The 12605-nt window shown below is 43.7% G+C and overlaps 2 protein-coding genes across 3 annotated transcripts; one reads left to right on the top strand and one right to left on the bottom strand.

The window, feature by feature from the left end:
* Window positions 1-2272: 2272 nt before the first annotated feature.
* Window positions 2273-6896, bottom strand: LOC105564672. Its single transcript, XM_012017217.1, has 6 exons — window positions 6596-6896; window positions 5489-5511; window positions 4273-4347; window positions 3858-4167; window positions 3307-3743; window positions 2273-3201 (listed from the first exon to the last, which is right to left on the bottom strand). Exons 1-6 carry the CDS (start codon window positions 6894-6896, stop codon window positions 2581-2583), a joined length of 1767 nt encoding a protein of 588 aa, XP_011872607.1. The 3' UTR covers window positions 2273-2580.
* A 99-nt stretch (window positions 6897-6995) lies between these two features.
* LOC105564648 lies at window positions 6996-10935 on the top strand. Of its 2 annotated transcripts, none has more exons than XM_012017182.1 (4): window positions 6996-7184; window positions 10353-10410; window positions 10514-10576; window positions 10654-10935. In XM_012017182.1, the coding sequence occupies exons 2-4, from the start codon at window positions 10368-10370 to the stop codon at window positions 10872-10874; spliced, it is 327 nt and encodes a 108-aa protein (XP_011872572.1). In that variant the 5' UTR covers window positions 6996-7184; window positions 10353-10367; the 3' UTR covers window positions 10875-10935. The 2 variants fall into 2 exon arrangements, with proteins under 2 accessions (XP_011872572.1, XP_011872571.1); XM_012017181.1 differs by lacking the exon at window positions 6996-7184 and adding an exon at window positions 9794-10272.
* Window positions 10936-12605: the final 1670 nt, after the last annotated feature.

The raw sequence follows: 12605 nt of genomic DNA on the forward strand, positions 1-12605 counted from the left end.
ACAAGAAAAACTAAAAGGACAAGAAGATTCGATGGAAAGAGAGAGTTAAAGTTTTCTGAAGAAGTTGCGTTTTATCGTGCCGAAGAAAATAATTTGTCTTTTTATTTGCAACTTGAGAATATCTTTAAATTGGGGTTTTTATTAATCTTTTTATGACTAATAATTTTGAACAATACGTTCGCTAAAGGACAACAAGAAAAACTAAAAGGACAAGAAGATTCGATGGAGAGAGAGAGTTAAAGTTTTCTGAAGAAGTTGCGTTTTATCGAAGAAAATGATTTGTCTTTTTATTTGCGACTTGAAAATTAAATACTTCGATAGATCTTCACGAAGGCAAGATGGGATCAAGTTTACAGTTTCTTGTGTCAAATCAAAACTAATTGCTCCGAGTTTGTCAACCGAAGACGACCGAGTTAGAAAGGCCGAAACGTCCAACGTTTTACATATATTTGTAAACGAAACTGATGTTAAGATCAACCAATATCTTGTATTAGCTCGCGAGTTGGCCGTTAACTTATTCTTAAAACGGATCAGGTTTAGCAAACACAAGACTATACAGTACGTCCACTAAATTCCGCGCTGCTTCGTTGAAGACTTTTATATAGATCTCTATATGCGCGTTTGGCAGAGATCGTGCCGAAGCGTGCATACGCGGGTTCAAGTTTATCTGATGTAATATGCGTCCGTTTATCGTAAACAAGAAACGAAAACCGCACAGTCATCATCGGGTCCAGCGCAGCCAGCAGGCGCAACGGGGACGAAAGACAAAAACGGGAGTGAGCTGCGGATGAGAGTCAGCTGGTTCGCGGATCCGTCCTGGTATCTCGCGGCCCGCCGCTAATTATGCCAATTCGCAACGCGTATCGCGGGAAGGAACACGCGTCTAGCGACGCCGGATATTCAATTAGCGGAAGGAGGTCTCGCGCGCCTCCTTCGTTGAAAAAGCAAGTCGCGGCGCGGCGCGGCGCGGCGCGGCGGAAATTGGGTCCAGGCCTCCGTTTAGGCGCTGAATATAAAATTACGCGGCGCGCATTGTCGCGCTCACAATGGGGACATGATATTCAGCTGGCGGTCCGTTTGCCGCCGTCTCGCCTACATCGCGCTATCGATTTTTCAATTATCCCGCGACAGCCAGTCGCGACATTTCGCTCGCGTATCGGCGTACACGACGTGCTCCCGGCGGCCACTCGTATGCATATTTCAGTAATGTCAGCGAACGATCTACGAAGGTAGATCTCGCGTGCCGCGGCTTTTAACGCGAATCCGCACGGGGCCGGATATCGCGCCCGTCGATAGCACATCGCGTGCAAAAAAAGGAAGAGAATAAAAGAGAAAAACAACGTGACCGTGAAGGACGCCGTTGTTATTTTTAATCCGCCGCTATTTGCGGCGTGCACGCGGAATGACGCACGGATCCTGGGTTGATTTTTCAAAATAAAGATTTTTATTGGATCTTTTACATCGTGTCGTTTGCGATTCGGTCGATCGATTTGAGTCCGCACCAAGTAGTAGAAAACTGTGTGTATTAGATTATCAGTTTACACGCCTCTCTCTCTGCGATATAGGATTCTACGTGAATGCCTGCTCGTTCCTTCTTTGTTTCCTTTTTCGTATCAGGTACAATACAAGGCTGAACGAAATATGATCGTGCGATTCTGTTCGGATCAAAATCTTCCGCTCGACGACGGTAGTTACCATTGAAAATCATATATGCCTGCTCTTCGCTTGCGTAGTATCCCTTATACGCAAAATAACTCTTACGATATATGTATACGTGTTTACGCATGTGTTGGTATTATGTATTGTAATATGTGTATATATGTGTTAGTGTTTGTCTGTGTACATGTGCGCGTGTCTATTACGCAAAAATATATTCTAATATCGGTGTTTCTACCTTCCTCTCTCGCTCTCGCTCTCGTTATAACAAAATAAACCTTTGTTTAATATATAATATTTCAGCGTACCGAAGTACAGCAAGCCGAACGTGACACTTTTTTTTTTCAAACATTTTTAACGCGCGTTGCAGCAGCGTACGATTAGTCTATCGCTAGTTTCGCGATTAGTTTAGTCGCGCGAAACAATTAAATTACGTAACGGTACGCGGACAGAACTTTCTCTTACAATTTATCCTGAAAATTAGCTGATCGTGGGACAACGCGGCATTTCGAAGAATCTTGTGAGAGTTTTTTTGAAATGTTACCACATAAAGATTCTTCGAAATGCCACGTTGTCCCACGATCAGCTAATTTTCAGGATAAATTTGAAAAGACAATTCTCTCCGCGTGTACATACATAGATACTTGAGACGGGAGACAAAATCAATAAAAAAAGTCTCTCTCTCGATAAAACAATGAAAGTAACGATAATAATAAGCCTTTAAGAACGCTTTTAATTCCCCCGTTCATTAAGGCAATTAAGGCAAATAAACTCAACATTAAGGTTCACGTAAGTCTTTCGTGGTAAAAGACGTCGCGTAATAATGGCGCATGCATGACAATAACGGAAAGACGTAACAAATGTGGTCTATTAGATTAGCGCGGCAGATCGTGTGAGAACGTCTAAGTGTTAAATAACGCGTCCTTAAAATTCCTTCTTCAAAGCAGACCGCAGTAACGCGTTGCGCATCGACGTCACCAGCTTCTCCAGCTCCTCGACCTTCATCTTTAGTATCTTGTTGTCTCTCTCCAGCTCGGTCGCCCTCCTGGACATCTCCGACTCCTTGACCTTCTTATTCATCCGCGACCTTCGCGAGGCCTCGTTGTTCTTCTCGCGACATTCCCTGTATTGGGTGAGGGCGACGTCGTCGTCGTCGTCGTCGTCGTCGTCGTCGTCGTCGTCATCGTCGGAATCACTCTCGTAATGTCTTTTCCTTTCGTTTTTATCCTTCGTCTTTGTACCAGTGACAGCGACTCGTCCTCTCTCCTTGTTCTTACTCGCCGCTACCCTCGTCCTCTCTGATCTTCGGGACGACGCTACGGGGGACTTGACCGCGGACGAAGTTATCGTCGATGTCGCGCGGGTCCCCATCCTTCGACGCTTCGAAGGTGGCGTCGGCTCGCTGATCAGCTCGTCCTCTTCCGTCTTTACCTTCGTGGGGGTAAATGACAGTGCCGGTGACGACGCTGCTGCGTGCGGCCTGACTTTCAGCACCGTCAAGGAATCGGCGGAAATGTTGCCTTCCAACGACGAACGTATTTCATCCTGTAAGAAAAATCTATTTTACCAAAGGACAGACAGGGTAGTTGGGTGTACGGGTGCTTAACCGATCGCGCGGGCCGAGCGCTTCCGAGTAACCTGTCGACGTACCTCCCAAAGGTACGACAGTAAGTCGAAAGTATCCGATCCAGTTGTCTCGATCGTGCGTAGCTCGTCCCACGTTTCACGCTGATTCGCGGTGGTGCTGATCGACGTCGGGCAGGCGTAATCCAAATCTTGACTCTCGGACTGGTACGGCGTGCTGGTGTCCGAGTGCTGAGTTTTGCTCGACGAGGTGCTCTTAGAAGCTGTAGACTCGGGCGACATTAACCACAAGCTGGACGCTTTGTTCTTCTCATTGTTACATCCTAATTTGTATTCGTTAACGAGTTCCGATGGAGATAGCAGCAAGTGACGGTTGTCACTTGGCTCAGCTTTGGTCATCTTAACGGTATTCATTTCCAAATCCAACTTCTCATCATCAGTCGTCAAGTCCTTTAGCAATCCTCTCTCCGCAATCAAACCGCCGTTACCCTCGTATTTCGTACCTAGAACAGGAGCCAGTCCTATAGCAGTGCTCTGTACCGATTATATTCGTTACCGAAGAATCGGCGCGTTATCATAGAACGTCTAGCTTATCGAACGTGTATAAATATACATACCTGATAGTTTAAACGTAGTCGATTCACCTATATGAAAATTGCATTGACCCTGGAACGTGTCCATGCACCAGCCGCTCAGATCCTGAAAGTCCTCTTCCCAGGCGGAGAGCGCCGCGATATCCTCTTCTTTCGCGGGATTCGCCTTTGTGCGCGGGAACGCCCAGGGTTGCTTGAAAAGCTCCGACTCCATCGTCGGGCTTAGCAAAGGAACTGTCTCCACCTTCGTCGAGGTGGCATCTCCCAGTGGCCGCGATCTCACGCCACGAGTAACAGATAACGGAAGCTGCTGACGGTTGCATGATTTTGATACCTGAAACGTTTGCATCACCCCCGTCAATATCCGATCGTCCGGGCCGAATCCAGAGCGCGTCTCACTGTCCCGGATCTCCCTCCCGGGAGACTGGACAGTACTTACGTTAAGAACACCTCCTTCCTCAACTGAAATGTTGCTGGTTGTTGGACGTTCGTAGATGGGAGGGATTTTGGAAGCCTGAAATAAATACGAAGGTGCAGTCCGATTTTCAATTCCTTCAGAGCGGATGTAAATTCTGACAATATTTGGACCGAGGGGTAAACCGCAGACCGAAATCATGTACACCAATGCCTACCGGAGAGAATTTTCTCTTAAAATTTGCCTTGAAAATCAATGCGATCGTGGAACAACGTGGCATTTTGAACAACTTTGTGAGAGTTTTTCGAAATTTTTACCACGCACTCTACTAGTGAAATGTATGGTGAAATTTCAAAAACTCTCGTAAGGTTCTTCGAAATGCCACGTTGTCCCACAATTGCATGATTTTCAGGATTAATTTCTAGAAAATATTCTCTCCGCGCACCAATGCACTAAACTTCGACAGTAATGCCCAGTGGGCATTATCTTGTTATCTTATTTTATCTTTGTGGATTTTTTATAATGTCCAGCAAGGTTAAACAACACCCACTCATGCCCAAAAAATGCCTAGTAATGCCACAACTCTGCTCTGGGGAAAAAAAGGCAGCAATCCATTTATCCAAGATTTTAAAGTAATACTAATCAATTCTCTCAATTAGTTCTGTCGGTATTCAGTAACGCAAAAATAGTTTTCACTTAAGAGGCACTAACCGAGACGTTAAGTTGCTTAACTACCAAAAAAAAATACGATCAAAATGTTTCCCAGAGTAGAATTACGAACAATCCGAATAATTCGATTACCAATTGTGGGCTCCAAAATGGGTTGCTGCTTTTTTATCGCAGAGTGTACACCACAATGCGGTTTGCCCCTCGATTTGAACGATATCGCAAAGTACGGGATGTACAGGGATGTGTTCAGTATATTCTATAAAGGTACAAATTATTCGAATTATATTATTGAGGGCAAGCAGTAATAAAAATGAAGAATCGTGCGTTGCCTTGAAACTTCTTAAATGTTGATATCTACTAGTTTACTGTACCAATGACATGTTCCAGATAACTGAGACGATGTAATAAATGGTTACTTTCTGGACAACGATAAGAATTCCGAGAACACCGCAAGTTACAGTCTTTGTATACGTGCAATCAGATAAACAGCGTATCAGTCGATGTTCCAGTCTTCGCGCTGCCGAGCAATAAGCGAAGCAGTAATGTGTCACGATAAAATCATATTATATACCTTGGCGGGGCGACCGATCCTATCTTACGGCTCACAAGATTATATCTGTCGCGTACGTGAAACGCGGTCGAAGAGTGGGTCTTGGATAGCTCAGTTGGAAGAGTATGCGTCCGGCGGAAAGTCCCAGGTTCGAATCCTGATCTATAGTCCTAGCCCGTTATTTTTCTCGCCGAGAAATTAATAAGTGGCGCACGTCTTAGTGCCTGCCACCCCGAAACTACGTCTCTATTTGTTACTATGGACTCGCGCGCCTAAGCGCTCGTTGAGCGAATCTGGCGCCAGTCGCCACTCCGCGAAGCAGCGCCGCCGAATCTCTCGATCTACGATCTATCTCGCCCGCGATTTCGCTTAGTCACCTCCGAGCTGCTCCGAAATGTTACGTCACGCGACTTCCTGCATGCAACTTATCTTATCTCTCTCTCTCTCTTCGCGCTTTCTTCAGCAATTGACTCGTATCAGGAAAGCAAACAGCTTGTTGTTTCCGTCACTGTTAAAAAGGCCTTGAAAAAAAAATCTCTTCCCTTGCCGCGCATCAGTCGTGACGCGGTCCCTATCTCGCGATTTCCTCGCGGAGCCTTCTGCCTCACGCGCGCAGTTTTCCTCTCCTCCGAGACCTGCCGGTGGGCGGGCGAGGCGCACTGCGGGGAAAGCTATAGTCCAGACACTAGACCAGACTAGACCGACCGGTTACGTAACGCGCGCCGCGGCGTTCGGGCGCATGTGACTCCGATTCGGAGTCGCGGATCGGCGCGGGTTGCGTCATGCGTTTCCGCGCGCGGAAGCGACGCAAAATCGCCGGCCGGGAATACCCTCGGCGGGGCTATATTCGCGCGACCCGCGGGATATATAGACACGCCGCCGCCGCCGCCGCCGCCGCCGACGACGACGACGACGTCAACACGCGTCGCGCGCTCCGATCGATCCCTCGCGACTACGCAGCACCTTCGTTCGAAGCGACGGCGGGGCCGGCGGCTGCCGTCGACGCGGCTGTATATCCACCTGTCTCCTCGTTCAAATTGATTACATAACGAGCGCGAGTCCTTACGACTGTAGAAAAGTCACTCGCGACTCCGGAAACGCGCGCCGTCCACCCGATCATCTACTTACCCTCCCTGAGACGATCGGTATCGGTGTACTTTCCACCTGGGCCGGGTAGAACCGGTAGAGAAGACTCGGTGAAGGTCGGTCCGTGATCCGCACTGTGCAACTTTGTTTTTTCACTCGCTCGTACCCTCGCGCGATCGACGTGTCGGAAATCAGGTGGACTCAGCTGTGTCACTCCGTCGCGTAGTCTCTTCGATCGTCGTCCGTGAAATGCGGCCGGAGAGGCGGCGGTGCCGGGGTTAAACCACGTCACGGGACGGCGGCTGGGAACGCGATACGCGTATACAGTCGTGGTGAACGTCATCTGCGGCGAATCAGCGGCTCGGTGAGGCCACCGCGGGCGAATCGCAGCGGACCGCGGCACCGTAGCGGCGCGCCGACCGGAACACGTCATGTGCGGAATTCGAGACGATAATCTCGCCGGGAGTCGATAATTTATTGTTCCGTCGCGTCGCGCCTGGTCCCAACGCGCCGCTCCACAAGCTGGACCGCGCGTTTTCCTCCTCCGTTTCATTTCTTCCTCTCGGCGCCGCACTTTGCCGGTCGTTTACTCCGGAGCCGGAGCGAGCGGTTCTCAAAGTCTCTCCTTGAGGTAAAGAGGCGATTCCGGGGAGATCTTTAACCGCGACGTCATCGTTATTTATAGCGACGTCTTACCAATTTTTTTCAATCAGTTCTATGTAGAGGAAAGTCCTCCATTATGAGATATAGGCTTCTAATATGAGACAGCAGGTTTTTAACATGGAAATTTTATCACGAATCTTTATCCGCTACGATTCCACGATTTAGCAATGAATTCTCCACCAAACAGATTTCACTCCAAGGGCAATACATTTACGAAACCAAGATGATGCTTTTAATTTAGAAAATAACCCTATCTCATCTTACGAGCTTATCTCCTAATAGGGCACTTTTCTCTGTATTCGCGCAGTGGAGTGACTCATGGAGAAAGTAATCGCGGGGCGAGACGTGTCTGTGGGTGTATGTGTGTGAAATTGGAGCGCGAGCTCGCAACATTCACGGGCTCCCAGAGCGCTTTCGGCGAGAGAAAGCCGAAAGAGTGGTGGCCGGATGTAAGAACGAGATTGTCTTCCCCCCCTTAACGAAAATTTACTTTAAATGAAATTGAAGTTTTTAAAAGTAATCTTTCACATCTAAGAGTTTACTTAAAAAAGTTGAAAGTTTACTTAAGAAATTTTAGAGCAATTTTGGATACTTAAAGTAAGGTTTGAATAGCCAAGCCTGTCGAAGTTTCCGCTAGGGGGCCACGCGGCATAGCACTTTCTTGTAAGAAGAAACTGGTACGCGGTATTATTAGGGGTACATTAGGGGTGTATATTAGGTATATGTAGTTATTATAGGGAGTATATTAGTAATATAGTATATTAGGGGAGTAAAATGATGACCTTGAATACTTTGACCATGTCCTTCAAGGTCAACTTAATTTTTAAAAATGGAACCCCCTAGTTTTTATTGCACATCCTTATAGCTCATCTCGAGAGCTTTCCAAAACACTGTAATAAAACATTTTTCATTAAGCACGTTTTGAGTCATAAAGGTTTAAAGTTAACAATTTTTTGACACAAAATGTAAAATATCTTGTAAAATATTTAGTTTTTGGTAATCATTATTTGGTCTCGTTATCCCGCGCACAAAAGTATTAAGATTATGATTACCGATATATATTTTCCCAAGGGGCCGTGACGTGAACAAGAAAACTAGTAGCGCAGGCCGACGACACCAAGTGAGCAAATAGGACCTTTAATTAAATTTTGTTCGTTCTCCCAATACTTTCCTCTCCGTAATGCATATAATATTTTATTTACTCAATCATCTTTCAATTTCTCAATATTAATTCTCTGTAGAGAGTACTACGAAAAAGAAAGATAAAGCATCGATAATTTAGATTAACGTTCTTTTTACGAAGTATTGATAATTTAGATTATAAACGCTCTGTTTGTGAAGCAACGCATGCACGGTAGTTGCAAAGTTATTTCAGCCGCGAATCGCCCGACTTTATCGTTCCTCGATGCAGCTGCGTTGCGATAAGCACGGTCGACGGTGGGCTAGATGGAGTTGCAAGTGCAAGCTCGAGCTACGCCTTGCAATTCAGCTTGTTAGCGCCCTAGCGCTTCTGCTCTTTCCTCTTTCCTTAGCGATTGCTTGTTATTAATACAGTATTAATATATTAATTTTACTATTTAATATTAATGACGTCATAGGTAAAAACCTTACAGAAATGTAACAACTGGGAGCGAAAAAAGCACCGATGTCGAATCGATCGTTTCGACGAGTCATTTCTCGCTGGGCAGAGTTCAGTAATTGAATTATTAAAAATTATCGAAGCACAAGTAATTTTCCAGTAATTATTTCGCTTACATTTCTAGAAGGAAATTAATCGTAAACTTTAAGTCTTGCTTGTAAATTTATGCATTGTGGTTTACTAATTGTAAGACTTTTTGTATCTTTTTACTTTAACTTTAACGGTACCATAAGATGGACTAACTTGTCGATTCCCTAACACTGTGTATTTCTAATGCCTAATCGATAATTTTAATAAATGGATGGTATTAACAAGTAACAGGAAGGTAAAAAGTAGACTTTGAGAGTCGAACACGCGATTATGGGCATGAATCAGTCTCCAAGTTTCGTTCGGTGTGTTGTTTTTTAAATAAAAAAATTACACTTTCCACGTGTTGCAACGTCTGACGTTCGGTTTGAGAGAATTGTTGGGAAGTCAACAGTCGAGGTGCATACGGTCTTGCGAATTTCAAACAGCAGATAATCGCTACGTCTTTTACATTTATTTTTATTCGTCTCGTCGACGCGTTGAAATTGAATTTATACGAGCAAACAAGCTTATTTAAAAATAAGATAGATTTGTTTCCCTCTTTTTCTTTTATCACGAGGAGAAGCCTCTGGGATAATTTATGATTATACGTTTTCTGAAGACGGTTTCTTCCATGAATCCGTACAAGGAAACTGAATAAATTGAAGGGTCTCGGCAGTGACGCATTCCGCATACCAACGACTCCTTTCGCCCACGTACATAATTGTTATAGCATCTCTCGCGAACCACTACGGTCACCCAGCCGCGAAACGGGATTTCCAATATGACATCAGATAGCTCTAATTCCGACAATTCGGGTAGTTTCAGTCCCGACAAAATTTATTTCAAGTAATTAACAAATATGTAACATATAGACCGAGCTCTTTCGCAAGGTCGTATCTCGATTTTACGCAATTTCTGGTTCTTTTTTTAAATACTCATTCTGGAGTTCCAGAACTTGACCAGCGTTCAAGCACAAAATTGCGTAAAATCGAGATACGACATTGCGGAAGAGATCGGTCGATATGTGGCATATAAACGCGCGTCAGTTTTTCTTCCGATTAATTCAGACACATTCTCGTATCTTAAATTGCATTCGGTTTGAAAGAAAATTTCAAAAGTGAATTTTTTATTTATGTAAGTTTTCGCACAAACGGGTAAGATTACGGCTCCAAAGGATTGAAGTTATTGAGTATTAAAATTATACTTCGATGTATAACCTGTTTGTGATAAGCGCAATTCTGTGAATTTCTTATCTCTGGCTAAAAGTGGTTATCGGTGAAGTGAAAAAGCACGTTTCAAAGCGACGATGAATCGAGAACATAACGCAAACTATGAAGATCGCATTGAAGTATTAACGTTTGTCGCAAAAGCTTGCAATCTCGCTTTTCTGAATGTTAATAGACGGTAATGTAGTTTTGTATGTTTCAGTTTACGATCGCTTTAATGACAAAAGATTACGAGAAGGCTCGCGACGTTGGAAATAGACGTAAGGATTTGTCTATTTTATCGTACGACGTGCGCATACAAATGTTATTTAATTAAAACTGTGGAAAGGCAAATTGTTGAAATGTAATTTTCATTATTAACAGTGCTGGAGCAAAACCGGGACGACGTAGGCGTTACCCGCGCTCTTAATATTCTGAAGCACAAAAGTAAGCGTGAGGTTTTTCTCATTTCGTATTCCATTCCATTCAAATATATTCTACGCCGTTCTACTTTGTGCTGACAGTACGCGGAGGATACCAAGGGTCAAGTTTAATTGAATTTAAACGCGAAGGAAGTGACGCGACCGGTGGCGACGATACTGATATTATAGACAACAATGCTGACACGGGTCGATTAAATAATGAAGTCAAGACTCATCATGATTTTAAGAGGAAAATGCATAGAGTAATAGCAATAAAGTCCAATCGAAGAGTTGCGCAAATAAAGGATTTGGAGACGTGTTAAAAATCGGCAATATACCGGTACACTGAGAAAAATTTCCATCGAATAGACAAATTAAATAGTATTTCCTATGGTTCATTTTTCCGATTACGTTTTCCGATTAAATTATGGATATATTCGATGAAATTTATCCGATGAAATGCAGTTGCCGATTAAATTTGACTGAAAAACCGACCACATTTTTCATCGGATATACAATTTAATTGAATATATCCATTTGTTGTTATGTAATTGGATTATCTGATTATATTTAATCGGACACAAAACATGTAAATAAAGCGAATAAGCAATGTCAAGGAAATAAATAAAATATAAATACATAGTTGAAAAATTTGTGTTAAATCAATAGATGTCACATTGTCCAAAGTGCCCACAGAAATTTTTGTGTTAAGTTAACATAAAATATTTTAACAAAATAAATGCAAACCTGAAAGTGATTTAAAATACATTTTGTGTATATTGAAAATTGACATGTTTTTAATATATACAATTAACTAAATAAAGTTATTTTTACATTTTGCAGGTGTATTAATCTAAACTTTTATATTATTGAATAAAATCGACATTTTTTCTGTAAATTTTAACAGCTGAGTTCCTGTCACTAACACGGAACATATTTTTTGTGCAAAATTAAAAATAGGTGTGATATTTTTACATTTTTTCAATTGTTCAACAATTTACTAACACTTGAATTTAATTAACGCAACAGCAATTAATACACGAATGTGCAAATATTTAACGTAAAAATTTGAATCGGCATACTTTTTGACAAGAAAACACAAATTTTCCAACCGCGCGCCAGCTAAGTGTGCGCGCACGAGAAGTAAAATCCTGTTTTACTGAAATACATTTTATTAATAAAAAACAACTATTTGTTAAAGTTTTTACAACATAAATGGAAAACAGCGTGGTAGGCATCGTTTGGTGCACGCTTGTCGCGCAGGCACACGGAGGTCATTGTTTGTCACACCCGGCGACTCTACACGTTTCCGGTTCTTTACAGAGAGATTACCGTCACATGAAAGGGTACACTGCAAAGATTCCCGGTGCTTTTTGGCCATTGCGAATGAACCGGTGTCTTCTCGACATCGCGGGGGATTTCAACGAGGCTTCAACGAGGCGTCTCTCCCTCTTTAATCTCTTTTTTCTCAGTCACTAAAGTAAAAACTCGGAAGCTCGCCGCCCCGTCGCGCTCATCGCGCGCCTGCACACTATTATATTACAACGTGATGCGTATACCTTCTGAGTAACAAAATATAAATCCACGTACGTATAGTTATATTAATATACAAGCACACAGTTTCTCTCACGTACGCACGTCGATCGTATGAGTTAATACAAAGACGGGGGAGTAGGGACGGAAGGGGGGATGAGATGATGTGGCTGGTGGTTGGATTGGTCCTTAATGTTCTATTAAATTACAAAAAAAAATACAACCTCGCGCATAGAGTCTGTTTAATCATTGAACACGCATCGAATTGCACTTTGAAGGGCGGATGGGTCCCACTTTTCTACTCTTTTCTCTCTCGCGGCTCTCCAGCGCGCTTCGAATTTGCGTACCGAAGCGACGATCGGTGAGCACCGATCGTCGTTTCAGGGTTCTCATTGCGTCGCTCGCCACTTGGTCGATCGAAGCACATCTTTTGCGTCGACGCGAGATTTCGCGAATCGGATCGGAGGCTCTCTTTCACTCTTTCTCTCTCTCTCTCTCTCTCTCTCTCTCTCTCTCTCTCT

This window comes from Vollenhovia emeryi, unplaced genomic scaffold, assembly GCF_000949405.1.
Source record: "Vollenhovia emeryi isolate VEMERY1.0 unplaced genomic scaffold, V.emery_V1.0 DF939161.1, whole genome shotgun sequence".
Taxonomy (NCBI): domain Eukaryota; kingdom Metazoa; phylum Arthropoda; class Insecta; order Hymenoptera; family Formicidae; genus Vollenhovia; species Vollenhovia emeryi.